The sequence below is a fragment of the Telopea speciosissima genome, chromosome 5 (genome assembly GCF_018873765.1).
Source record: "Telopea speciosissima isolate NSW1024214 ecotype Mountain lineage chromosome 5, Tspe_v1, whole genome shotgun sequence".
NCBI classification, from domain to species: Eukaryota; Viridiplantae; Streptophyta; class Magnoliopsida; order Proteales; family Proteaceae; genus Telopea; species Telopea speciosissima.
The window spans coordinates 38,764,330-38,790,859 of record NC_057920.1 but is presented as its reverse complement, the minus strand read 5'-3'; the positions used below and the strand labels follow the sequence as shown (position 1 = coordinate 38,790,859).

General features: G+C 38.7%; 1 protein-coding gene across 1 annotated transcript; it reads left to right on the top strand.

Moving 5' to 3' along the window:
- The first annotated feature begins 290 nt into the window (after positions 1-290).
- On the top strand, positions 291-24,820 carry LOC122660834 (reticulon-like protein B22). Its single transcript, XM_043856080.1, has 4 exons — positions 291-503; positions 1,175-1,316; positions 19,752-19,821; positions 24,479-24,820. Exons 1-4 carry the CDS (start codon positions 328-330, stop codon positions 24,592-24,594), a joined length of 504 nt encoding a protein of 167 aa, XP_043712015.1. The 5' UTR covers positions 291-327; the 3' UTR covers positions 24,595-24,820.
- The last annotated feature ends 1,710 nt before the right edge of the window (positions 24,821-26,530 follow it).

The following is a 26,530-nucleotide window of genomic DNA, read 5'->3' as shown; positions in this document are numbered from 1 at the left end:
TCTACTCGCCACGTGGCCCACTGCTAAGGTGTTTTTTGATCATGCCCCTTGGGCCACGCTGTTGTGTACGTGGTGGACCTTATCCCTTTCTCCTTGGGAAATGGGACGCTACCCAGCTTGGGGATATTCTCTCAACCAACCCCTTTGACATAGTCTACGTACGTCATTCCATCTGATGACGTGTCCAGCCTAGAAACCCAACTTGAAACGAGTCCCAACAAAGCCATACTCTTCTCTCGTAGAAAATTCTACAAAACCAAAAAAAAAAAAAAAAAAACCCCTCGTAGAAAACGGGAACGAAGGAAGGAAAAATTAGCAGATGAGAAAATGGATTGCAGGGGAGAGCTGGGGAGGCCGTTGATTTTGCTGATATGTGGAACTCTTGTTTACTACCACTGCGTCTACCGAAACTCCAGTCTTCTTTCGCTCGTCTCCGACGTCTTCATTGTCCTCCTATGCTCTCTTGCCATTCTCGGAATGCTATTTCGTCAGATGAACATCTCGTAAGACTCCTTTTTCTCTTTGCTTCAAGTTTCCTCTTGTTTTGATTGTTCCTTTCACTCTAAAATTTTCTGAATGGAAGTTCGGTTTTGCGTCTAATGTTTGATATTAAGGCGACAGGGCAATTGACATTTTTAGGGGCTTAGTTCTCAGTTTTGTTGGAACTAGGGTTTTCTTGCCCCTTCCTTAATACCCATGAATTCATTTTTTGGGCGTTTACTGATTTTTTCGTTTGATTCTTAATCTTGTTGAATTTATATTGCTTTTGATAGCATTGGATCCCTGATTCAGTTTGCTGTGTTCCATTGACGAAATGCTCCTGAATGTGGTTTATTTGTTCTTGTTATACATGGATAGCAATGAGCTTTTGTGTTTTTGATTAGTTCCATTGAGGAAAGTCTCCTGAATGTGAGTTTATTTGTTCTTGTTATACATGGATAGAAATGGGCTTTTGTGTTTTTGATTAGTAAATTAACAAGTGAACTCCAACACAATAAAAGATATGTCCTCTTAAAATTTTAGTTTACATTCTTTTAAATAGATTCTATCATTTTATTTGATATTTTTGTTAAATTTTAATTTAGTTGCAATGTTGTGTAGTTCAAATTTTATATGCTTGATTTGGGGGATTTTGATATCTAGGATTCATTTTATTGTGGTGAAATTTTTGTAGGGTACCCGTGGATCCTCTTGAATGGCAGATTTCTCAGGACACAGCTAATAGCGTTATTGCATGCTTGGCTAATACAGTGGGGGCGGCTGAGTCTGTTTTGAGGGTTGCTGCAACTGGGCATGACAAGAGACTCTTTCTAAAGGTCATAGTTTATCACTAAACAGAACTTCTTTTATCTTTTGGTTTCTGTATTTGCAGGAATTATTTTTATTTGAGAAGTACTTTTCCATTATTTTATTTTTCCAGTTATGAATCAAATGTATAAAGAGAAAACTATGTTAGAGGTACAAAGAGAAGGCCAAAAGAAGAATAAATAATGAAGATGGTACATCTGCACTAATCATACAACCTGGCATAGAAGCCACCAGTTAAATAGGGAGTTTTCCTTACCCATCTTAGCAGGCCTATCATGCAAGGATTTTCACTCATTTCCCCCCCCCCCCCCCCCAAGAGACGAATCTATTCATCAAAGTCAAGTTTCTTTGCCTCTGTCCTATGGCAAAAGTTCTATTTTTAGAAAGTTTGGGAAAATTTGGGGGTTATAATGAATAGAGAAAAAGGTGCAGTACAAGGTGGTCTATAGGACCGAAATGGTTAATCCATTATGATCAAGCAAATAGCCAAACTGGGAATGTTTGCATCCCCTAGTATCTTTGTCTGCTATCCAAAAGAGATCTAGGGAAACATCCATAGAAAATTTTCTCATTTTAATTGTTTTACAACTAGCATTGAGAAAAGGCCAGCCATTCAATGTGTTAACCTGACTACTAAGTCATAAGATCACCATGAGCTTTCCTAGAATTAGATAATTCCGACATTGGAACTTGTTGAGCTGATTGTTTGATGTGATGGTTTTATATCAGACTTCTTGTGCTATATATGCAGTTTCTGCTGTGCCCTATGGCACCAATTTAACACAACATTACATTCATTTGGTACAGGATTTTTTTTAGATCCATAAACTGTATCTAGTAGTGGCAATGGGTCAAGACGTGAGTATAACTCTAAGGCTGTGTTTGGTATGCATTCCCATTCGTAAAACATAGAATTCATTGCAATATGTGAACACTGTTTGAATACATGTTTTGTTAAAATGCATTCTTTTTTTTTTTTTCCAGAATACTTAGGCATTTCATCGAACACATCATTGTTCTTGACAAAAAAAATTCTCATTGGTTAATTAGGGCTTTCATCCGTTGAAACGAAGATGATTGTCATTGCTCGCTTGCTTCACCCTACTCCTTCTCATGCTCCCACTTTACGTACTTCTTGTGATCTGACAGCGGAACCTTTAAGTCAAATGCCTCATTCCTCTCATTAAATCCTGTTGGGTAACCTAGAGGGGGGTGAATAGGTTACCACTGGTGGATTTTGCCCTTTTTTCGATTAATTGCACACTTAGATTAAATATAGCAATGTAAAAAGCAAAAATAAATGAGGCACAAGATTTATGGTGGTTCGGCTAACTTGGCCTACATCCACTCCTCTCAACCTTGAGAGAATTCCAATAGTATTTTCCTTTCAATACAATAGGTGGGGAAATGACACATTTACAACTCTTTTTAACAGGATAAGAGGATCCTTACAATCTTAGTTCTAGGACAAGAGTATCCTTTCAATCTTAGTTACAGGACAAGAGTATCCTTACAATCTCTTATAGATGAGAGGGTCCTTGTACTAATCTAAGTACGGTCTAGATTAATACAACAATGCTTTCTCAAATCAAAAGCATAAACAAAACAAATACAATAAGAAGTTGTGGTATAAATACCTATCAAAGAGTAGTGACACTTTACCCTTTGAGTGATGTCAGTGCACAATGATATGAATGATGTCGATGATAATGATGCACCTTTGATCTCCCAGTGCACTTCTCTTGATAATATAACTTGGAGAAGATGTGGAGAATAGAGAGCTTGAGTTCTTGGACAAGAACAATAAATTGGAGCTTTGAGCTCAACACTAAAGAATGCTCTCAATAATGATTTGAAAACTCTCTTCAGATGATCTCAATTGGATGTGTATATTGTATGTTCAAGGGCTGCTTTTAGAGCCATTTTGATGCTCTATTTATAGCAAAAAGATGGGTTAAGTTTTTGTCCCAACGGATATAAAATGGTCGCATTTTTATCTTGTTGGTCGACCTATAAAACTTATAGGTCGACCACCAAAAACTAGCTGTTAAAGCTAATTTGGGGCTGTAGGTCGATGGTCGGTCGACCGATGGATCGACCTATAGGTGTTGGTCGACCGACAGTTCTGTCGGTTGCAAGTTGCAACCGACAGGCTATTGCAATCAGATGTGTGTTTTACATCTGTTGTAGGTCGATCAACAGAATCTGTAGGTCGACCGACAGACAGTTTTGCCTGTTTTTGACTGTCTGTCATGGGGTTTTTGGTCCGGCTAGCTTGGGACTTCATGGGGGTTTGGTCCAACACTTTTATGACCATGTTCTTAAGTCTAGGGCATGGAAATGAGTTCCTCCTAGAGCCTCTAAAACATGCGAATGCAATATGATGTGCATGTGAGTTATATGTGTTGAATTGTGTTCTAAGTGCACTGGATTATTCTTGGAGCTTCTTCTCCTTGTGGTTGTGAGTTCTTTGACTTCTTTCAATGATGTTCTTCAATCTTCAATGTCCTTTTCTTTAATCTTTAATCTTGCATCTTCCATTATGTATCCGGATGCGCAAGCTTTGTTAAGTCCTTCTTGAGGTCTTAGTGGCTTTTGTTGTCCAGCTATAGGAATCAATCATACACTTAGACATGTTTGAGTTAGTATCCAAATATGTTTGTCATCATCAAAATACATTCGTGGGAAAATGTGTTTTCCAACAAATCCCAGCCCAATAAGAATCTGCAGGGGATTTTTAGCGTTTTGAGAGGCTTCACAGGGAGAAGCGGACTCTACATTAGTTTTCACTTTGAGGTTTTTAATCCATTTTAATACACAACATTGTTTAAGTGAGCATCCACTGTTTCCAAACTCTTCAGAATAAGCGAAGCATCAGTTAATAGTAGCCATCGGTAATCAGAAACATCAACCAATATCAATTGCGGGGGGTGGGGGGAACAAATGTAATTTCAACAAACACATTGCCTACAACAGACAAACCATGAAACATGAATCAGAACAATGAATAAAACCAAAGCGAATAGAGCGAAGGAAAGGGCCAATAAAATTATACCGTTGAGGACAACATGGTCAAGGGTGTCGACATAGAAGCTAGCATCGAAGTAGTGATCGAAGGCATTGTCGGGGGCATTGACGTTGGTGTTGGTGTGGGTAGGAATCTTCATCTTGGAGTTGTTGGTGAGGAACCCATTCTTCATGCTTGCAGGAAGCCAAAGGAACTGCCCTAGCCCCTTTGAGGAACCCCAGTAGGGCGTGTCCTCCTTGTATCTTTGACTGATGTCGAAGATCCTTCCCTCGTCATATACCTACCTCCGAGGAGGTACAAGAATGTCCACTCTTGACGCGCAAGAACCAGAACCGTCACGGAATCCTGATGGGTAGGCGTCATTGGGGATATGACAGTGAACACCAACATCTCCTAGCAAAGAATAAAAATCGAGGGAGCTTTCATCCGTCTTTCCATGGTGGAGAAGCAATGAAAGATCAGAGTGTCTGAGCGTGGAAGTTATAAACTGGAAAACCAAAGTACAAAACTATAAACAATCATCACAAGTTTCAAGACTAGGTAAAAAAGGATAGTCGTCGTCGTAAGTGATGAGTGGAACCAACCAATCCAGCAAGGCAACAAGGTGACACCAACCAAGGAGGTTAGGGGGTGAAAAAACTTAAGGTGACACCAACCATGGCGCCCCAAAACAAACCGCCTGGACGCCTAAGCGACGCCTTGACAACCTTGTGTTGGAGCCACACAATTTTTCCAGAAACAAATCAAACATGAGAGAATGAAAGAGTCATCATAGGTTTCAGATAGAGAACATGGAGATAAAGCAACAATGAGTGCTCAACCTAATTCCCTCTACGTCGAACGGTTTCCTGCACAATGATGAATCATACCAAATCATAGGGGCTTTAGATTGAGAATATGGCCGAAATCTAGGGTTTGCATATGGAAGGAATTCAAGGCTCACATGATTTTTTATGCGAGTTTTGATGGAAAGGCATAATTTTTGAGTTGTAGAGGGTTCGAAGGTGGCCAATTGGGAGGCGTTCGAAGCCGGGAGTTATGAGTCAAAACAAGAACATGGAATGGGTTTTTCTCCCATTCTAGAACGAGGTCCGTTCTTCACCTCATTCTAGGAATTTTGAATGAGAATGTATACCAAATAGTGTTTCTGTCATTCCAGAATGCATTCTAGACCCAAAATCTGTTTTCAGCATGCATACCACATACAACCTAAATGAATTGACCACAACATTACTTGCAAATTAAACGGGTGGTGATGAACATCACACAAAAGTACGTATCAACTTGAACACGACAAAAATGTCACATTTGTTGTATGGTTCATGTTCAGGCATAGTTCGAAAACTCGTCTCGATCAGGTAGAGATTCTCAAGATCTCGAGATCTCGCCGAGACAATGCATTTTTTTTTTTCCGTTTCGGTGGGCAAATGGCCATAGTTTGCTCCAAAACTTTAACGGAAGCTTGTTTTAGGCTTAATAAACATATTTAAATCTTCAAATTGAAAAAAAAACCACCCAATTTGGTGTTTTTGATTTGCACCCTTGGTTGCCATTAAAAGCTGAGCCCTTAATGTAGTACTGCCTATTCTACACATTGTTTGAATAATATGAGACATAATTGGCAAGTAAAACAAGTAAATTATGCAACAATGGATGAAAACACATAATATTGAATAATTATTTAAGAAATAGTTCAAGACTTAAAGTTTCTACTACAAACTCCTCCGAATGAAGTGTTCACAATGCATATTACATAGACACCTTACTTCACTAGTCTTCCATGTCCCAACTCCCAACAATACAATCGATCTCTTCGTAGTGATGTGCCAACCCCCAGTAGTGTATCCCAGTTGTATTGAGTGATGATGTGGCCAAAAAGTGAAGAAACAAGGTTTTCCCCCTTCTCTAGAAAAAAATCCCTTCTTTGTCAAGTTACTTCGAAATTTCGAATCATGCTGTAGAGTTGGTGCTTTTTTATAATGTGGAATGTAGTAAATTTCTGAAATTTCGGCGAGATGGTACCAAGTATCGAAGTCTCACCAAAATTACGGTCGAGATATTCGAGTTAGTGCATATTCTGTGTCTCGTATGTAAACTTGTCTCAAGTAGCTCAAGATTCTCAAGTTTTCCGAGATCTTGCTGAGTTTTAGAACTATGCGTTCAGGTCAGCACGAAATGGTGTACAATACTGTACAACAACAACAACTCAGCCTTATCCCAACCAAATGGAGTCGGCTACATGGATCCTTGCCCTCCAATCCGCTCTATTCGAGGTCATACTTGACAAGGCCTAAGTTATGCATGTCTTTCCTCACAACTTCTCTTAAGGTCATTTTAAGTCTGCCACTGGCTCTTTTAGCTCCTTATAATCTCTAAATCTTTCCATGAGTCACCTAAGTAAATTGCTTCTGTCGTGGATCTTCTTGACATAAAACCAAATTGGTTCTCTGTAATAGTAGTTTCTTGTCTCAGGTGTCTCAGGTGGGTTTCAATCACACTCTCCCATTATTTCATAGTATGACTCATTAGTTTTATGGCTCTATAGTTATTGCAACTCTGAATAGCACCTTTATTTTTGTAAATTTGAACCACAATGCTTCTCCTCCATTCATCTGGCATTTCCCTTGTGCTCGTAATCTTGTTAAACAGCTTGGTTAGCCAAGATAAATCATAGATTCCTAAGCTCTTTAACACTTCTATTGGGACCTCATATGGGCCTTGTATCTTGCGTGACCCAAGGCGATGGAGGGGGTGCCTAAGCGCTTAGACGACAAGGTGCAAGTGTTATTTTTTGTTTTCCCTCTTTTCTAGCATTATTTAGTATATTACAATATATACAATATATACCTTATATCATAAAAAATCAACATTAAGCCACATCAAGTCATCAAAAATCAACATTAAGCCACATTAAGTCATCAAAAATCAACATTAAGTCACATCAAGTCATCAAAAATCAATATTAAGCCACATCAAGTCATCCAAAATCAACATAGAACTAGAAGACAGTAGAACTGAACAAGAAAGCTATTGGAAGTTTGAAACATGTTAAACATACAGTTGGTTTATATTGTTCTTGGAATTGGTCATTGTCATGGTATACCTAGTCTCACATTTGGTTTATACCGTTCTAAGGAAATATGATCTTATCTATAAGTAATTAAACTGCTCTCGATTTAGAGAAATGTTCTTGTTCTCTAAGAAGTTTGATTGGTCAAATGCTTTTATTTTTAAATGAGAATTTGTATTAGGTTGAGCACAAAACCAGCTTTCCAACAAATTCAAGATAGCTTAAATTTGATTTATATTGAAGGAGTTATGTTCCAGTCATGGGTTTGAGTCTGGAAACAGCCTCTACGCGAAAGCAGGTGTAAGGCTACGTACATTATGACCCCCCAAGACCCCGTGGTGGCGGGAGTCTCGTGCACTGGGTACGCCTTTTTTTTTTTTAAATGTTCCAGTCAAACCTTATTTGGTGTGTGCGAATGTTGTTAAAATCGCTCTAAATGAAAATATTTTTTTTAGATATCAAAACAAATGAATATTTTACCGCTCTTTTGGTTTTTAGCAATGTTTTACTATATTAAGATTAATGGAATTTTTAGATTTCAGAAAAACCTCAACATTAGAAAGTTGAAAATTTCAGCTACCGCCAAAAATCTAGTTTTTGTTCTTGAACTGAGGGGTTGATTTTTTATCCTTTTGGAAATTGATTTTTTAACTATTTTATTGGATTCAAATAGGGGGGTATTTGCTTATTTATGAATAATTTCGTAATTAAATGAAATAACAAATATAAATATGGCACCAACCGCCTAGACACCCCAAAATCCTTTGCATGGTAGGCGACGGCTGGACGCCTAGGCACCATCTTCCGCCTGGACGCCTAAGTGATGCCTAGGCGACACCTTGACAACTATGCTTAAAGCTTCTTTTACTTCAATGACCCTAATTTTTCGTATATATCTACAACATGCAATACTGTATGAAATGACAAAACAAGGTGAAAAAATCCCAACAAAATGGTTACGCAAGTTGTTTTTGAGTGAGGTTGGCAGGTTCCAAAAAACAAATGACCTTTTCATGTTAATTTCTTATCAAACCCATGATTCACTTGAACCCCTTCTTTATTGTAAAATGTGTCCATTTAAATTATATCTGATTTCTTGATGCAATTTAGATGGCTCTCTGTGCCCTATGATTTTGGGTCTGGATGGATTAACTTCTAAACACATTTTGACACTAGACTAATGTAGCTTATTCTATATCTGAATTTGAAGAGCAAGAGGTCTATAAGGCTTAAACCTGAACCAGAACAGATTTCTATTTACACTGTGTTGGATTTTCCAAGCATTGGATTTGACTATGTTAAAGGCATCGGGCAACTCAACCTGAAATCACACTCTGCAATTACTCTGACCATAATTTATTCAAATTTAAAGATCTATACTGGCTTTTGTTTAGTGCAGGTTAGTTCAATCAGTGATTAGCACAAGTTCTTAGGGTTGCAGTAAAATTTTGGCAATCTTGCCATTTTTCAGAGTTTGTCACTGTTTCCCATAGTTGTCATGCTGCCAAGGTGAGCCACGGCAATGGCCACCCACCGTGGTGCCAACTGAGGGCCATATTTATAGCTCAGACCATATTTTTTCCCGGTATTTGTTTTCTTATAAGTGTTATTATATAAACTTACGGGTAGGAATGAGAAATGCTTATTTTCCCATAGTTGTCATGCTGCCAAGGTTCAGTCAAGGCAATGGCCAGCCACTATGGTGCTAAGTGAGGACCATATTTTATAGCTAAGACCATATTTTATTCCGGTATTTGTTTTCTTATAAATGATACCATAGAAACTTAAGGGTAGGAATGAGAAATGCTTAAGATCTATCCCATGTTCAGGGCCTAAGACTGCTTTTGTAGGTTTGAGCTCATTGACACTTAAGGGGACTGGCTACCTGCCGCAAGGTCTGCCTAGTGTAGGACCGTATAGGCAACCCAAGAGAGGGGGGTTGGTTTGAATTGGGAAGTGTGGAATAAAATCCCAATAAAAATTCCTTCCAATCTTTAATGGTATACTATCTCAAATCTCCAACCAAATGTTAGTAAAACACAATAAAATGCACAAAGGAGATGAGGAGACAGAGAGAGAGAGCACACACAAGATTTATAATAGTTCAGCACGGTCTCGCCACCATCCTACATCTACTCCCAAAACCCTCGCCGGTTGGAATTATCATTCTCCATTTAAAGGAGGGAGTAACGCCTTTACACCAAGATTACTACCATGTTCAACAATATCCGTTTAAAGGAGGGAGCAATACCTATGCCAAGATCACCTCCGTGATAAAAAAAACTCCGTTTAAGGGGGAAGCAATACTTTTACACTCTCCTTATAGAGTAGAAAAAAACACTAATGTAGCTCTAGATAGGAGAAGGATCCTACTAGAGGCCAGGCAACAGGATCAACAGGGGTTGCTGGTTCGAATGGGCAGAATTAGAGTTAGGTTTATAAGAATGGAGCTAAATCTTATATGGTTTTAATAGGCAGGTCTAGGAGAAGCTAATAGTGTAGGTTTGAACAACGTTTGAACAAAATTTCAAATTTCAGAAATTAGGGTTAGGGATTCAGGTTTTGAAAATTAGGAAAAACAGCCAAAACTAGGGTTTAAGGTGGGATTTTTGGGCAGGGTTTTGGATCGAGTGTAGGGGACAGTGAGAAGGAGGTTCGGCTGTTGTATGAAGGACTTCTGATGGCTGGTTAGGTCTAGACAGAAATTTAGGGTTTTTTTGGGTTTTATATGAATGAAGGGATCTTAGGGTTTGAATGATAATTAGGGGCAGAACTTACAGTCGACTGTGAGTGGTGAGGAGAGGGGACTGTTCTAAATTTGGGTTGAATCCGATGAAAGATAAAGGCTGGCTGGAGTTAAGAAGGTCTAGGGTTTGGGGGGAATTCAAATAAAATAAAAGGGGCTGTAGGGTAGGCTGTAGAGGATTAGGAGAGAAGGATAATTGCAGAAAATTAAACTAACTTACTGGATTGAACACTGGAGAAGGATAGAACCACCTTCAAATTTAGAGATCCTCCCGGCCGTCACGGTGTAAGGAGTCGTAGGAGTTCCACCTACCCTTTCTTCCTTGATAGAACCACAAGGCAAAACACTCACAAGGAGCAGCAGCAGCAACAATGGCAGCAAATGATTTTTTTTAAACTCATAAGACTGTGGGGGAGCCTCCCATGATTTCAATATTAATAATAAAAGGCCATAGGCCAAATCCTAATCTAAACTAAACACTCCCTCACTAAATCATGGAGGGGTGGACCTAATTGAAATAACTTAAATTTAAAAGGTTAAAAGTCCTATCTACCCCTACCCTAATAACTTAAAACAAAAGACATTTAATTAAATCAATTAAATTGTACCATGGTTTGAACCGGTTCAGTTTAAGTTTACAAAATAGCTGAAATAAAACTACGTATAGAACCTACGAAATGTAAGCCTAAGCTATGGCTCCCAAACTAAGCCCTAATTTCAGGGCTGCTTCTTTTCTTCTTCTTCTTCCTTCGGGTGTGGGCACTTGTTGCTGCATCAAACACTTCCACAATATTACCTGATTGATAGGTTGAATTGCAAGTTTTAGCACATATGTTGATCCTTTTGCTTAGATGCTTTTTGCTCAATGGCTGATTGAAGCAAGTTGAAGCTCACAGCCTTTTTTCTCTTATAGCTAATAAGATTTGCAAATTTAAGCAAAATCACAGTTGGATTTTCATGGTTTTAGCCTGGCAGCATTTCCATGTATTTGCCCCAAAGTCTCTTGTAGCAACCATGGCTAAAGCACTATTTATAAGGCTCATTCTAACAGTAAAAAAAACTAGCCGTTACGTTCTCTAACAGATCTATTTTTGAGCTCTAGTCAACCACTATACAGAGGCAGTCAGCCGTCGTGATGTAGACTGAGAAGAAACCCCTCTCGAACATCCTCCAGACAATGCACTGGTCGACCAACCTTTTCATCTCTCTGCAAAGGGGTGCTCTTGGTAACCAACAGACTGTGATCTTGGGATCTCACATTTTATACCCCAACTAGATATTTCTCTATCTATTTCATCAAATCTTTCCTTAAGATTTGACCCTTTTCTTTATTGAGCCCAATATTGTAGGGCAAGAATATGTGTAGTAATCAACATTACAAGCACATAATGTATTATAACTTGATACTTGCAATCTGCCTTTTGTGCTCTGAGCCCTAAAGTTGCCATTGCTCTTTTGAGTGTCAAGGGGAGGGGGGGGGGGTGGGATTGGAAAGTATAGAATAAAATCCCCCAAAAAAATTCTTTCCAACCCTCAATGGTATACTGTCAAAAATCCAAACAAATGTTAATAAAACACAATAAAATGCACAAAGAATACAAAGAGACAAAGAGAGAGCACACACAAGATGATGCAGGTGCACTATCTTGGACCGACCGAAACCCATTTGGGAATCCAGATCGAGAACCGAGCTTAAATATGGGTTTTAGTCTAGTAGATATTTAGGATTTTATTGTTTATTTTATTGAAATAATTATGTAAGGAGATCTTTAATTTGGGTAGGATAAGTAGGAATAGTTTTAGCAAGTTTTAAATGGTTAAGAGTCCTAGTATAGTTGTTTCCTTATTGAAGTCTGTTTCTTTTATTATTTATATGCTTGTAATCAACGTCTTTAGTAGATTGAATGAAATGGAATAATTGATTGTGGTTTGAGTAGCCTGCGGGCTGTGTGCGAGCTTTCTTACCCCTTCTTCTTATGTGATTTCTTCTCTCTCCCCCTGCAACTCTGATTCTTCCCAGCTTCCCCGCTTCTCCTAACCGGTCCTCCACCACAAGATATATAGAGGTTCGAAGTCTCGCCACCATCCTAATTCACTCCCAAAACCCTTGCCGGCTTGGAATTATCACTTTCCGTTTAAAGGAGAGAGTGTCACCCATAGTTGTCAAGGCGGCAAAGCGACCCAAAGGGCTTGAGGGGTGTCTAAGCGCTTAGGCGACCAGGCGTTTGCCTAGGCGACCAAGGCTTCCCCAAGTGTTATTTTTTATTTCCCCCTTTTCTAACATTATTTAGTATGCTACAATATTTCAGTATGCTACAATATATACCTTATATCATCAAAAATCAACATTAAGCCTTCTCAAGTCATCAAAAAACAACATCAAGCCACATTAAGTCATTATGTCACATCAAGCCATCAAAAATCAATATTAAGCCACATCAAGTCATCAAAAATCAACATAGAACTAGAAGACAATAGAATTGAAGAAGCAAGCTATTGGAAGTTTGAAACAATCAAACATACATTTGGTTTATACTAGTCTCACATTTGGTTTATACTGTTCTTAGAAAATATGATCTTATCTATAGTAATTAAATTGTTCTTGATTTAGAGAAATGTTCTTGTTCTCTAAGAAGTTTGACTAGTCAGATGATTTTATTTTTACATGAGACTTTTAGTATTAGGTAAAGCACAAAACCAGCTTAAGAACTATGGTACTGTCACCTTTACACCAAGATCACTACCGTGATCAACAATCTCCGTTTAAAAAGGGGAGTGGCACCTTTACACTCCTTGCAGAGTAGGAGAAACACTCACACAATATTATTACCTCTTTGATAGGTTGAATTGCGAGTCTTAGCACACATATTGATCCTCTTGCTCAAATGCTCTTTGCTCAATGGATGATTGAATATGCAAGTTGAAGCTCACAACCTTTTTGCTCTTAGCTCTTAAGATTTGCAAGTTTAAGCACAATCGCGGTTGGATTTTCACAGTTTTAGTCCAGCAGTGTTTCCACTTATTTGCCCCAAATTCGCTTGTAGAAGCCATGGCTAAATCACTATTTATAAGGCTCAATCCAACAGTAAAAAAACAAGCCGGTATGTTCTCTAACGGATCTCAATTTTTTGAACTCGAGATGACCGCTATACAGAGTCGGACAGTCGCTGTGATGTAGACTAAGAAGAAACACCTCTTGGACATCCTCTGGATGATGACCCGGTCGATCTACCTTTTCATCCGTCTGTAGAGGGTTGCTCGTGGTAGCCAGTGGACTGTGATTCGGTTGTCTGCCCATGTGTACACTATTCGTCCCTCCAGTTTACAACCAATCAACTGCTATGTACAGAAATGACCTTTTACAGCTTTTTCAGCACATCACTTGGATATAATTTCAGTAGGCTATTATGCCATGTGTAAGCAACACTGAATATGAATGCTTGAATGACCAGAATCGATCATCCAGCCCCCTATTTATAATAACCACAAATCATAACCAAAGTATGTATGCCCCCTTAGTCCTATTCCTATTAGGAATTCCCACTCCAATTAGGAATCCCAAATAGAGATCGGATAGAGGGAAAAATACAAAAAAGAAATAAAAAATAAAACATAAAACAACTAAAAGTACCCCTATCGGGTAAAGTAGCCCATCTCAACACTCCCCCTCAAGTTGGAGCAAAGATGTCGATCATGCCCAACTTGACTAGATTGGGATGAAACAATTTCCCAGACAATCCCTTGGTGAAGATATCAGCAAGTTGATCAGCAGATGTCACAAAGGGAATACAAATCAGCCCATCTTCTAACTTCTCTTTGATGAAATGCCTATCCACCTTAACATGCTTGGTACGATCATGCTGTATTGGGTTGTGTGCTATGCTGATTGCAGCCTTGTTGTCGCAGTACAACATCATAGGGAGACCAATAGGAACACCAAGATCTTGTAGCAAACCTTTAAGCCAGAGTAACTCACAAATACCTTGTGCCATAGCTCGAAACTCAGCTTCGGTACTAGAACGAGCAACTACATTTTGCTTTTTGCTACGCCATGTGACAAGATTTCCACCTACAAAGGAGCAATACCCAGAAATAGACTTGCGATCCGCAGAACCAGCCCAATCAGCATCAGTATATGCTTCTATCCGTAGGTGACCATGTGCAGACAGAAGAATTCCTTTTCCAGGAGCTGACTTTAAATAGTGCAAGATACGAAGAACAACCTCCATATGAGAAGAGTAGGGATCATGCATAAACTGGCTCACAGTACTCACGGCGACAACAATGTCAGGACGAATGTGTGAGAGATAAATCAGCTTCCCTACAAGTCTTTGGTACCGGCCTTTATCAACAGGCTCACCCACTTTTTCCTTGAGCCGAACAGTAGGGTCCATAGGAGTTTCTGAAGGATGGCAGCCTAACAACCCGGTTTCAGCCAACAAGTCTAGGGCATACTTCCTTTGCGAGAGAAAAATGCCTTTAGAAGATCTGGCCACTTCAATCCCAAGAAAGTATCGTAGTTTCCCTAGATCTTTAATCTCAAATTCTTGTCTAAGGAAGGTCTTCAACCATCTGATCTCATCACCATCATTGCCAGTAACCACTATGTCATCAACGTAGACTATAAGAACAGTGAGTTTTTCACCAGCCCTCTTTATAAAGAGTGTGTGATCAGCATTACTCTGCTTATAGCCCACAGAAATCATGGTCTTGTGGAACCTGCCAAACCATGCTCGAGGTGACTGCATGAGCCCATATAGTGCACGCTTCAGCCTACACGCTTTTCCTTGGTTTCTGTCACAAGAGAACCCTGGTGGAATGTCTATATATACCTCTTCATCCAGTGCTCCATTTAGGAAGACATTTTTTTACATCTAGCTGCTGCAAATCCCATCCAAGGTTGATTGCAGAAGATAATAACACGCGAACAGTATTTAACTTTGCAACAGGTGCAAAAGTTTCCTGGTAATCAATGCCGTATGTTTGAGTGAACCCCTTGGCCACGAGTCGTGCTTTATACCTATCCACAGTGCCATCCACCTTCTGTTTCACCACAAACACCCATTTACATCCAACGGTTTTCTTCCCAGGTGGAAGAACCACAAGCTCCCATGTGTTTTTTTTTCTTCAAGGCCTCCATTTCTTCCAGCATAGCTGCCTTCCACTTTCCATCTGATAGAGCTTCTTGCCAATTATTAGGAATACGAACAGAAGAAAGAGAGGAAACAAAAGCACGAAAGGATGGGGAAAGAGAGTCATAAGAAACAACATGAGATATGGTATGCTGAGTGCAAGTCCTGACACCTTTGCGAAGAGCAATAGGTAATTCAGGAGAAGGAACATTACCAGGTGGAGAGGCAGGTTCTGGATCCGAGTTCGGAAATTGGATGGGTACTAGAGCAACAGTTGATTGAACCTACTTATATTTCCTTGCATAGGTCTTCACAGTACTGTCATCAATCCTCCTCTGAAATTCACTAATAGTCCTCTGGATAGGAATCTGGACCGGGGTAGGTTGCTCCCCCTGAATAGAGATAGTCTCCCCCTGTATAGGAACCTCTCCCCTGACTCAGGGGGAGTACTAGGGGCAGGCTGAACTAGTTCAGACTCGTGGTAAACAAACTGAAGTGGAGGTGGAGAGTCAATAGTCAACACATCTTCACTAACTCTCTCCCCCTGAAGAGGTGGGGACACATAATATGAAACACTTTCATGAAAGACGACATCCATGCTGACAAAAGTCCGGTGGGATGGAGGGAATAACATTTGTACCCCTTCTGTGTAGTAGAATAACCCAAGAAAATGCAGCGGAGACTACGGGGGTCAAGTTTACCAGGGGACCTTGTATCCTTGGCATAACAAACGCAGCCAAATACATTAGGTGGGAGTGTGGGACTATAAAGGAAGAAGAGCCAAGTAATAGCTCAATAGGGGTTTTAGAATGAAGAACCCGACTGGGTAGCTCAATAGGGGTTTTAGAATGAAGAACCCGACTGGGTAGCCTATTAATTAAATAGGCTGCAGTAAGGACAACATCTCCCCAATACAGGGAAGGGACATTGCGAGCAAACAGAAGAGCTCTAGCCACCTCCAAGAGGTTGCGGTTTTTCCTCTCAGCCACACCATTTTGGGCTGGAGTATCGACACAGCTGGTCTGATGGAGGATTCCATGGGCAGTAAGGTATTTTTGGAACTGACCTTCCATATACTCTGTCCCATTGTCACTCCTCAAAATTTGAAGAGTGGCATTAAATTGGGTCTTAGCCAACTGATGAAAGTGCTGAAAACATGAAAAAACTTCATTTTTTGTGTGCATAAGGTAGACCCAAGTGAACCTAGAATAGCAGTCAATAAAAGTGGCATACCACCGATGACCAGAAAGGGAGGCTTTTTCAAAAAAATATATGAGCCTTTCCTACTAGGACCCCACACATCAGTATGAACAACATGAAATAAGGAAGATGATCTTTTATTAGAAATAGGATAATTTGAACGTGTCTGTTTAGCCAAGACACAAGGCTCACAAAAAAAATCTTCTTATTACAGTCTTTAACTAATGCTGGAAATAAAGTTGATAAAGTGCCTAAAGGGGGATGGCCTAGCCTAGAGTGCCATTTGTGTAATTCAGAAGAGAAAGATGCCAGGTGACAAAGCTTAGAAGGTAAAGCCTGTGTAGGTGTAGGATCTCCATCAAGCAGGTACAATCCGCCATGCACTTTACGCGATCCAATCATCTTCCCTAAGTCTAGTTCCTGAAAAACACAATGAGTAGGAAAAAATGTCACTTTACAATTCAGGGATTGGTGATACTGCTAATGGAAAGAAGGGTAGTTGTAAATTTTGGAATATGCAACACAGACGACAGTGTAAGAGAAGGAGAACAACCAGTGGATCCTTTCCCTGAGATGGAGGAGAGGGACCCATCAGCAATTTTTACTTTATCCTTACCAGAAGCAGAAGAATATGTATTAAAAAGACTGGAAGAACCTGTCATGTGATCAGTAGCACCAAAGTCTATGATCCAGGGAGTGGAAACTACTGATGCACAATGACCAACAAAGGAAATACCTGTACGGGCAAAGAAGGAACCGGAATTGGCAGCAGATGTGTTCAACAGACGTCGGAGAGCCTGGAGTTCTTCCTGGGAGAAGCCAATGTCAGCAGTGGGAATTGGAGCTACACTTTCAGTGTGATTGGCTTTGTTTTTAGGCTTAGCACGACCACGTTTGGCCTTAAAATCAACAAGCTTCCCATGTAATTTCCAACACTGAGCCTTAGTGTGATATGGTTTGTGACAATGATCACACTTCACAGGCTCTTTGGCAGTAGCAGTAGCAGTAACACTGTCAGAAGAAGTATCTGGGGTGGAACCAGTAGTCTGTAAGGCTGATCTCTCAACTTTGGGAGTAATCATCATGGCAGCCCTTCGTGTCTCTTCACTATGAACATAAAAAAGGTCTCCTCTGAAGTGGGGAAAGGAACTCGACCAAAAACTTGCACCCGAATAGGATCATAATCATCATTAAGGCCAGCCAGGAAATCACAGACACGAAACTGGTCAACATAAGAGTGATAGGCAGTAATGTCAGCAGTAGTAGTAGGTTGAAACCGAGAATAGTGATCCAATTGTTGCCATAAACACTTGAGGGCAGCATAGTATTTAGTGACATACATCTCCTTCTGAGTAGTATTTTGGAGTGTCTTCCTGATTTCATAAACTTGAGCACCACTACCTGAACGACCATAAGTTCCCTTGACAGCAGTCCATAGCTGAGTAGCAATGTCAAGGAGGAGATACTGACTGGAAAGGTCAGTGGTCATAGAATTCAAAACAAATGACATCACCATAGCATCGTTGGCGGCCCATTTAGTACGGGCAACACCTTCTTCAGTAGGCTGTTTGGTGGTGCCAGTAAGATGGCCAGTGAGTCCTCTACCAACCACGGTCAAGGATAGTGATCTAGCCCAAATTAAATAATTCGTACCATCAAGCTTAATGGCAGCAGCATAAGGAAGAAAGTCATTCCTAGTCTGACCATCCCCTCCAGAAGTAGCAGTAGTCATCTCTGAGTCACCCATAATTCAGCCAGGTAGAAATTGATCCACTAATTTGAAAAAACAGATCTTCAAAAAAACTGAATCGAGTGTGAAGGATGGGTTTTGAAGTTGCAGCAATTTCAGTCGTCAGAATAGGCTGAAAAATAGATCGAGTGCTCCTTTAGTAGTGGGGAAGAAGTCCTCCAAAAATTAGCTCCTTTGGATGAGTTAATAAGAAACCCTAAATTTATCAAAATTTAGGAAAAAACCTGATTTGCAGAGAAATCGCAAGTTGGAATCTGAATTAAGTTTGATCCAAAGCTGCAGTCTTCAATCAAGGAAGGGTGTAGACCAATAATGGCAGGAACCAATCTCCAAAAAAAAATAGAAATCAAACTGTAGTTGAAGAAGTAGCTTGATCTCCAAGGATGGAGGGAATCTGCCGGCAGATTTAGGTCACACCAGTTGTCTTCGATCTTCAGTGAGGTGTCATTGAGGGCAGCAGCTAAATCTTCATTGGATCACCTCAAAGTTGCTGCCCTGAATGAGATAGAGAGTCTGAGAGTGGTGGAGAAGAAGAGAACTAGTAGCCGAAAGAGTTGGAGAAGAAAAACCAGAAAACAAAAAAATCGAGAGGGCTGCTCTTCAGATCAGAGGTGGCTCTGATACCATGTAAGCAGCACTGAATATGAATGCTTGAATGACTAGAATCGATCATCCAGCCCCTTATTTATAATAACCACAAATCATAACCAAAGTATGAATGCCCCCCTAGTCTATTCCTATTAGGAATTCCCACTCCAATTAGGAATCCCAAATAGAGGTCGGATAGATGGAAAAATACAGAAAAGAAATAAAAAATAAAACATAAAACAACTAAAACAATAGGACTAAATTACCCCTATCGGGTAAAGTAGCCCATCTCAGCACCATGCCAAGTGAATCAAAATAAGGTCCTTTAGGGTTTCCAAGGGTCCAAGTCAATGATCATGATTGATGTAAACCATTAAGGTCCAGTTGACTTAGTCAGTCTACACCAGAGCCACCTCTCTTAGGTTTTCCAGTTTAAGTCCATAGGTGATTGAGTTTGAGTATGAACATTTGGATCATTACATCCTAGGATCATCTAGATATTATAGATGAAGCACAAGACCTAGGATACATTCAAGCAAACTATAAATAAATATTCTATTTCCAGCTTGAGTTGCTTGAATCCTCATAGATGACTCAACTCTCTACCAATCCATGACAAAGTCTCTTGAGCAGCTTCAGATATTCCAGTATGATGCTTGGACTCAACGGCATACTTCTTCAATGCTTGGAACTTGTATACTCAATAAAACACTAGGAAGAGCATTACAGTTTTTTCATTACATAAATAGAATGTAATCACCAAAACATAATATCCATTTAATCAAAGATTGTACATATGGCATGGTTTGCCTCAACACCTAGTTGGCCAGGTGGCACCTTAACAACCATCTTGTTTCACTTTACTGTAGTTTCTATTTTTCCGGAATAACAACCTGAAGATTGAAATCTATGTCTTGCCTTTTGTTTAGGTGGTCAGCATTCTTTATTTTCTATCTGCATTGGGACGATTGGCCTCGGGTGCTACAATAGCTTATGCTGGTATGCATGACCCTACTTCCCATTCTAATTTCTGGCATGACTAAAGCTAAAAACTCGCTGACAATATTAATTGCTTTCTATCAGATTTCTCATGCTTCTATATATCATGCAACTGTGCACTAGTAATTGTAGCTCTTTTATATTTTCGTCATATTTATTGAAGCAGTTCTTTTTATTATGTTTTTTCTCTTGGAAATTTGTGGAGCCAATGCTGCTTTCCTTTCCTGGAATACCCATGTCCCTTTTTCCTTTGATGTTTGATGTGGTGATGCTGATAAAATACAGAATTGAGCTTATTTTAGTGGAAATAAGCATTAGGGTGAGTTATATGTGTGTCGGGCCTTTGGTTCAATAGGGTTTCTTTGTAATAGGCCACTTTAATGGGCCTAAATTATGGGTAGAGGGTTAATACTTGATTAACTTTATTAGTTTAGTTTGAGTTGTTTTATTTCATTAATTAATTGTTATTTACTTGGTTGTTAAGGATAGGATAAAATTTTGCCCGAGTAAAACTTCTATTCTTACTTTGGATAGAGTATTATTCACGTGAGACACACATTCTACCTAGTTAAGGTTGAGTTTTAATTATAAGGGATCTTTTCCTATTATTGATAGAGTTTCCTATTTCAAGTAAAATTTCCTTTCGTATTGTAAGTACACTTTTAGTTTCTATATAAACAGTGTATGGCTGAAAGCCTCCCCATGCTTATTGAAAAAAGCTTGGCTTTATTCCTATGTTCTATGTGATTAAGAAGCTTTTGTGAGATTCAATAGCAACCCTTGGTGAAATGCTAAGTAGGGCTGATGTGATTTCAATTAGTTCCAGGTGAGATGCTTGTATCTTTCTTCCATTCTTCTTCATCTTATGCACCATCAAATCATTTCAATATTTTCTGGTTTTGTTACTGTTCTTATGCATACCCTACTTGCCAAGTTTCAATTTCTCCATTGTTTCCATCCGTGATTCCAAATCTGATTTCATATTTGGTAATCGGATTACATTCTATACATATTCAGAGTTTCAAAATTTGATCTTGTTGCTGTTTTCTTTGAGTCCTACTTCAAGTTGGATTCCTAGTTCTTCTCTATTTTAAGATCAGATTTGATTTTCTGTTTCAGATTAGTATCCTTGTATTATTTCTGAAATCTGTTGGCTTTTTCATGCACTTTTGATTACTGATTTGAGCCCATTAAGATCTGCTATTGGTAGTCAACTCTGGAATTCTGTTTTGAAGAATCCTATTGCCATTAGGATTAGTCCATAATTCCATATCTGACCATCTGATTTAAGTCAGATTTTGAGGAGTTATTCTAGACCATTAAAGTGGCATTCAACTAGAATTTCATTCCAGTCTAATTTGTTGATTGTTACTTACAGGATCTCTTCTAAATATCATCTTTTTCCCTTCGCTGCAATTCTGGTTTTTAACTGAGTTTCTGAATATAATCTCTTAAGCTTCTAGAAACCTATCTCATGGATTTAGACTCACAGCATCATAGTTGCTGTATGTCAATCAATTGACGGCTTAAACCTACATAAGCATATTTTGACTTGACCTTGCGTTATAGATACTTTGTTTAATGCCTAAGTGTTTCTTGTTCCCACCATATATATTTTCTTTTGGTTTGTCTTCCTTCTTTCATCTTCTTGTTTTAATAAATTCCTTTCATTGCTGATCAAGAGAAGGAAAATAATCCCTGTTGCACCAAGATAGGGAATTGAAGTCATACTAGGAGTCTCTTGGAAGAACTCTAGTTTTGTAGGATTCTAAGAGTTAAATCTTTGTCCAACAAGGACTCCAATCTGGCTGGCATTTTGTTTGGAGAAATCTTGGTCCTATAAGGGTCGAGTAATCCTTAATCCAAATAGGACTAAGATGAGGAATCCTTATGAAATTAAGAAAATCAATGGAGTATCATATCTCTATTCTGTTAACCATTAGAATAATAAATAACAGCAGATCAAGTAATGAAGATCTATATTGAAAATTCAAATTAAAAGAATAAAGAATTATTGAGTTTCAGGTCTAAGAGTTCAGATAGAATTTTGATAGGAACATCATATCAGATGTTGGAACTAGATTAGTTGCATAGAATTAGAATCAGATTTTGCGAATTTTAAAAGTACCAGATCTGACCTATTCATGTACTGCTGTTCAAGATGAAAATTACGATCAAAACCACAAATATGATTGCTGGAAGTTGAAGCATCAAGCAAGAACTGAGATCAAGAAGAAATATGATTAGGAATCCATCTAATGTGTGAAGAGAATGCACTCTTCCACTAAGGAATCTATCCGGGCTTTTCTTGAAATCCATCCAAGCACACCATAATCCCCATGGCATAGCAGAGAAGAATCTCAACTTTATATTCTTCAAATTTGTCTCTTATGGACTACTTACAAGCCTACATATAGAACTGCTAAAATATGATTCCAAATTGGAATAGAAAAGCCTATTCAAGTACTACTCATAACTAAAGCTTAAAAAGCATAATCCTAACATAGGTACTGCTTCTGAATAGAAACTAAAAGCTAGAAAGAAATAAATTATTTAGATCCAGTGGTAAACTAAAATAGAATTGATACTGATACTCCTAATATAAAATAAATTCTATGTTCATAGTTACTAGCCATAATAAAGGCCCATTAAGGAAGCCCATTAAAAAGAACATGATGCAGATCCTGGCTGAATCTTATTGACCCTTCTGGCAATCTAGACCGAGATGAACTGGGCCCAATTGGGTTTTTGGGTTCATTAGGATATTTTAGTTTGTTCATTTATTTAGATTTTTATTAGTTGGATTTATCTCATAATCTTCTGTTTTAGTTTTAATAGGCTAAGGAGCGAGAGAGTTTGAGGCCAAGTTTTATTTTAGTTTGAGTCAAGTTAGAATGTAGTTGTGGTTAGAATTGTTTGGTCTAGTTAGGCGTCTCTTTTATAACATGCTTGTAACCATCATTTTATTCAGGTTGGAATGAATGAAATTTGGTCTTTGTTTATTGTTACCAGAGTGGTACGATAGCGTAGCAAGGTCGTGTGACCTCTTCTCTCTCCTCCTCTGAGATCTCTCTTTCATCTCTTGATTTTTTCTCTCTCTCATCTCACCTTCTTCTCTCTTCTTCTATTCTCATCTTTTCTTTCTTCCTCCCCTGTTGTGTTCTCTTTCCTCCCTTACCCTCCTGAAACTGCTCTAACAGGTAACAGCTATCTTGGAGGTAACTAAAAAGATTTGAACCAATAAGAAAACGGACTATGAAGAAAACTAAATCTGAAACTTCTGGTAACTTACTTCATGGCTGAGCTGAAGGTAGCTGAATCCACTTCAAATTGAGTTGGCTGACCTGGAGGCCAACTTGGACAAGTAGCAGGACCAGATCCGATGCTATCTCACTCAATTTGGCTTGCTAGAAGTCAAACTTGAAGAGAAGTCACTGGAAGAGAATGTTCTATTTTCTGAACTCAAATTGCCCTTTTTCTTTTTTTTTTTTTCGATTTCCTTTTCTGCCCATGTCTTCTAAATTAAGGAAACCGTGCCATCTACATCAATTGTAATAGGGTACTCTCCTGTATTAATTTTATAATCTTCAAATTCCTCCACTCGATACTTTTTGGGGAACATATAGACATACCATATCAGGTATGACCATGATCACTTTTATGTGCTGTCACATATCAACTTGGGCTGCTTCTATATCTAGATCAACCTGGAAAATAGGACGATTTGAAGCTCCCTGTAGACTATCTATGTTTGAGAAGAAAACAAAACGAAGAAATAGAAATATTGAAACAATAGTCCCAAACTTATGGAGACATTAGTCTTTACATCACAAGCTCATATATGAAATTTTTCCTATTTTTTTCATCTAATTGTTTCTATTAGAAAATGAGCAATTATTCTAGTACTAATTTTACTACAAATGTAACAAATATGAGTCTCTTCCAATTAAATGTTGAACATTCTTCTCCATCCAATAACTGCATGGTCAAATGATCTTATCTTTGTATCTTTCTCGACTGTTCCATGTTATTTTGGTCTCTAAGTGGAATTAGATGGTTCAGGATCATCTGATTAAGCTGATGTTTTGGAATAGGGAGTCAGAAGTTTTCATACCAATAGGAAAATATCTATTGATGAATATGGCAGTAGGAATTAAGGGTGCCAAATTGAAACCGGAACCAAAAATCGAAACTGGATCTGGACCGAATAGCGTTCATGGAGTAGAGCCACTGAGGAAGGTAATGGATTCAAACCACTTTACTAAAGTAAAAGATTGGTTCGTACTACATACACTTTTCATGTGTATGTTAGGAGAGAAATAATTTTTTTTTACTAGAGGAGTGAAAATGCCTTCTCATTAAACTTGATTAATTATAAAAGAAATATTATTAGTACATTTTTCTTAATACTAAAGCTGCTGCTGTCATTTAAAAGTGAATATTTTTTCAATGGAGGGGAAATGGAACTGAAGTTGGAACCCCGGGCAGGACATATGGCATCTCCAACACTTCAGAGAAGTGTGTGATGTTTGCCATTCAATCCTTTCTATTACTTCTGATTTGGGAAAATCTCCCTCTTTACATTATTAGCTTTAAGCATCCTAATATTTTCCCATTTCTTAATCTGAAATTCTCATTTTTGTATTTTCTGAAACAGGGTTATTCTTGTTCTGTGCGTGCATTTTGGCCCAAAGCTCCAAATCAATCAGTGCCTGCACAGTGCAGTTACTTGGTAGAAGAGATGGTGCAGGCCCTTTGCAGAACACCTTGTAGTCATTGTGAATAGTGCATTCCTAGTCAGATTGTACAGATATATACAGGTAATTTCTGTTTCTTTGAGAAACTGCTCTAACCGGCCATTCTTGCTTTAAATGAATATTGGATTGAGAACGTCATCTTTGAACAAATAATTTCAATGCAATTCCAAAATGCGAGACATCTACTTTTTCATATGTATATATGGATGATATATTAGTGACATGTGATGCGGTGTGATATCCAACTCTTGGATTTCACACTGCTCACAGGCCCAAGGATAGGTGGAAAACAGTTCTGAGCTAATATAGAATGTAGAACTGATAACGTAATCCAGATCTAATATCAGAATGTATATATAGTTCTGAAACAGAGTGGAGTTGTTGCAGTTCAGATCTGAAATAGAGAATCTCTTGCTGTGGTCTGTGAAGAATTAACAAAGAAGAAAGTTCTGTCAGCCACAACAGCTGCAGGTATGAGAGAAGAATTAGGATCACGATCTCTTTTCAAAGAAAACAACTCTTCCACGAATTTCATGTTTTTTTTTTTTGGGGGGTTGGTGGTGGGGGGTGGGGGGCAGGGAGGAGTCCGGATCCTCTGCCGTACTGCAGGGTGTGCGGTGCACATCCTGTGGCACAGCAGAGGTCATGTTTGCCAGCATGGCAGATATGGCACACATGGCCTCTGCTGTGCCACAGGATGTGCACTGCACACCCTGCAGTACGGCAGAGGATTTTTATTAGGGCAGGGAGATTACATCTCCATAAATTAAAAAGGAAATAGACTTTCACTTAGTGTGGACTTCCTATAAAACCAAAAGAATTAAAAACAAGAGGCTTTTAAACTTGTCCTACAACTAGGATTGGCTCCAAAATTAATCTAGATTAAAAGACTAAATTTGTGTATCCCATATGAATAGAAAATTTAGGTCTTATAATTGAGTCTATTACAAATAATACATATAATAATATTTAAAATAAAAACCCATAACTAAGTACTGTCAAAACATGCCCTAATGTTGCACTCTAAATGTATTATGCTGTCAATTACTTCAAAATGATTGGCCCCAAATTTGCCCTAGTCCAAGTCACTGGGCTTTTCTTGCAGCCCGTGTGTGCCCTCAATCCCCATCAGTATGCCCATATAGATAGCAGCAGGTACAAGTTAGTGGTGTAACTCCATTCATTTTGGGGATGCCCGAGGACAGCTTGGAATTAGCTTGAAAGTCATGCTAATCTTCTGGTCCTACCGCACTGATTCCAAGTATGAAAGCAGGGTCAAGCATATTTGATGTCCCCAAATTTTCTTGAAAGTAAGAGGGTGGGGAAGAGGAGTAAAGTGTTAGATATTAGCATTTTCGTCTATTCCAATGGTGTTCTCAGGGTGTTCTTCCATACGGCAGATGTGGATGGTCTAAGTAGTTCTATCTTGTTGGTGTGTATTGAGAATAAATCTTTGATAGCTGTTCTTAACCCGATTACTGGGTTTGCTTTGTCTTTTAAATTGTTCAAATTCCATAATTTAAGGTCTCCACCCTATGAGAAGCCCCTTCTAAAGGCCTACAATCTTCATCTAGAGGGCATAGGGATATAGCTTCTTGACAACAAATTTATTTGGCGGGAGCGTTTCTGATCTGGAAGTGTTTTTTTGCCCTTTTATTCGTGGGGAGTACTTCTATGAAAGTGGAAACACGTTTTGTAATAGGGTATAAGAAGTGTTTCTGAATCTAAAAAGCAGAAATGTGTTCAGAAAGAACTTTAACAGAAGCGCAGAAATATGTTCAGAAAGAACTTTAACAGAAGCACTTCTGGCATCACTTAATATGACATCCAGTTTTGATATCTTTTTGATTAATACTAGGTGTATTATTGTAGTTGGATTCACATTCATCACAATCTACTATAATCGTTTAGAGTAAAAAACAGAACATAAAAGGTAAGAGAAATTTTAAATT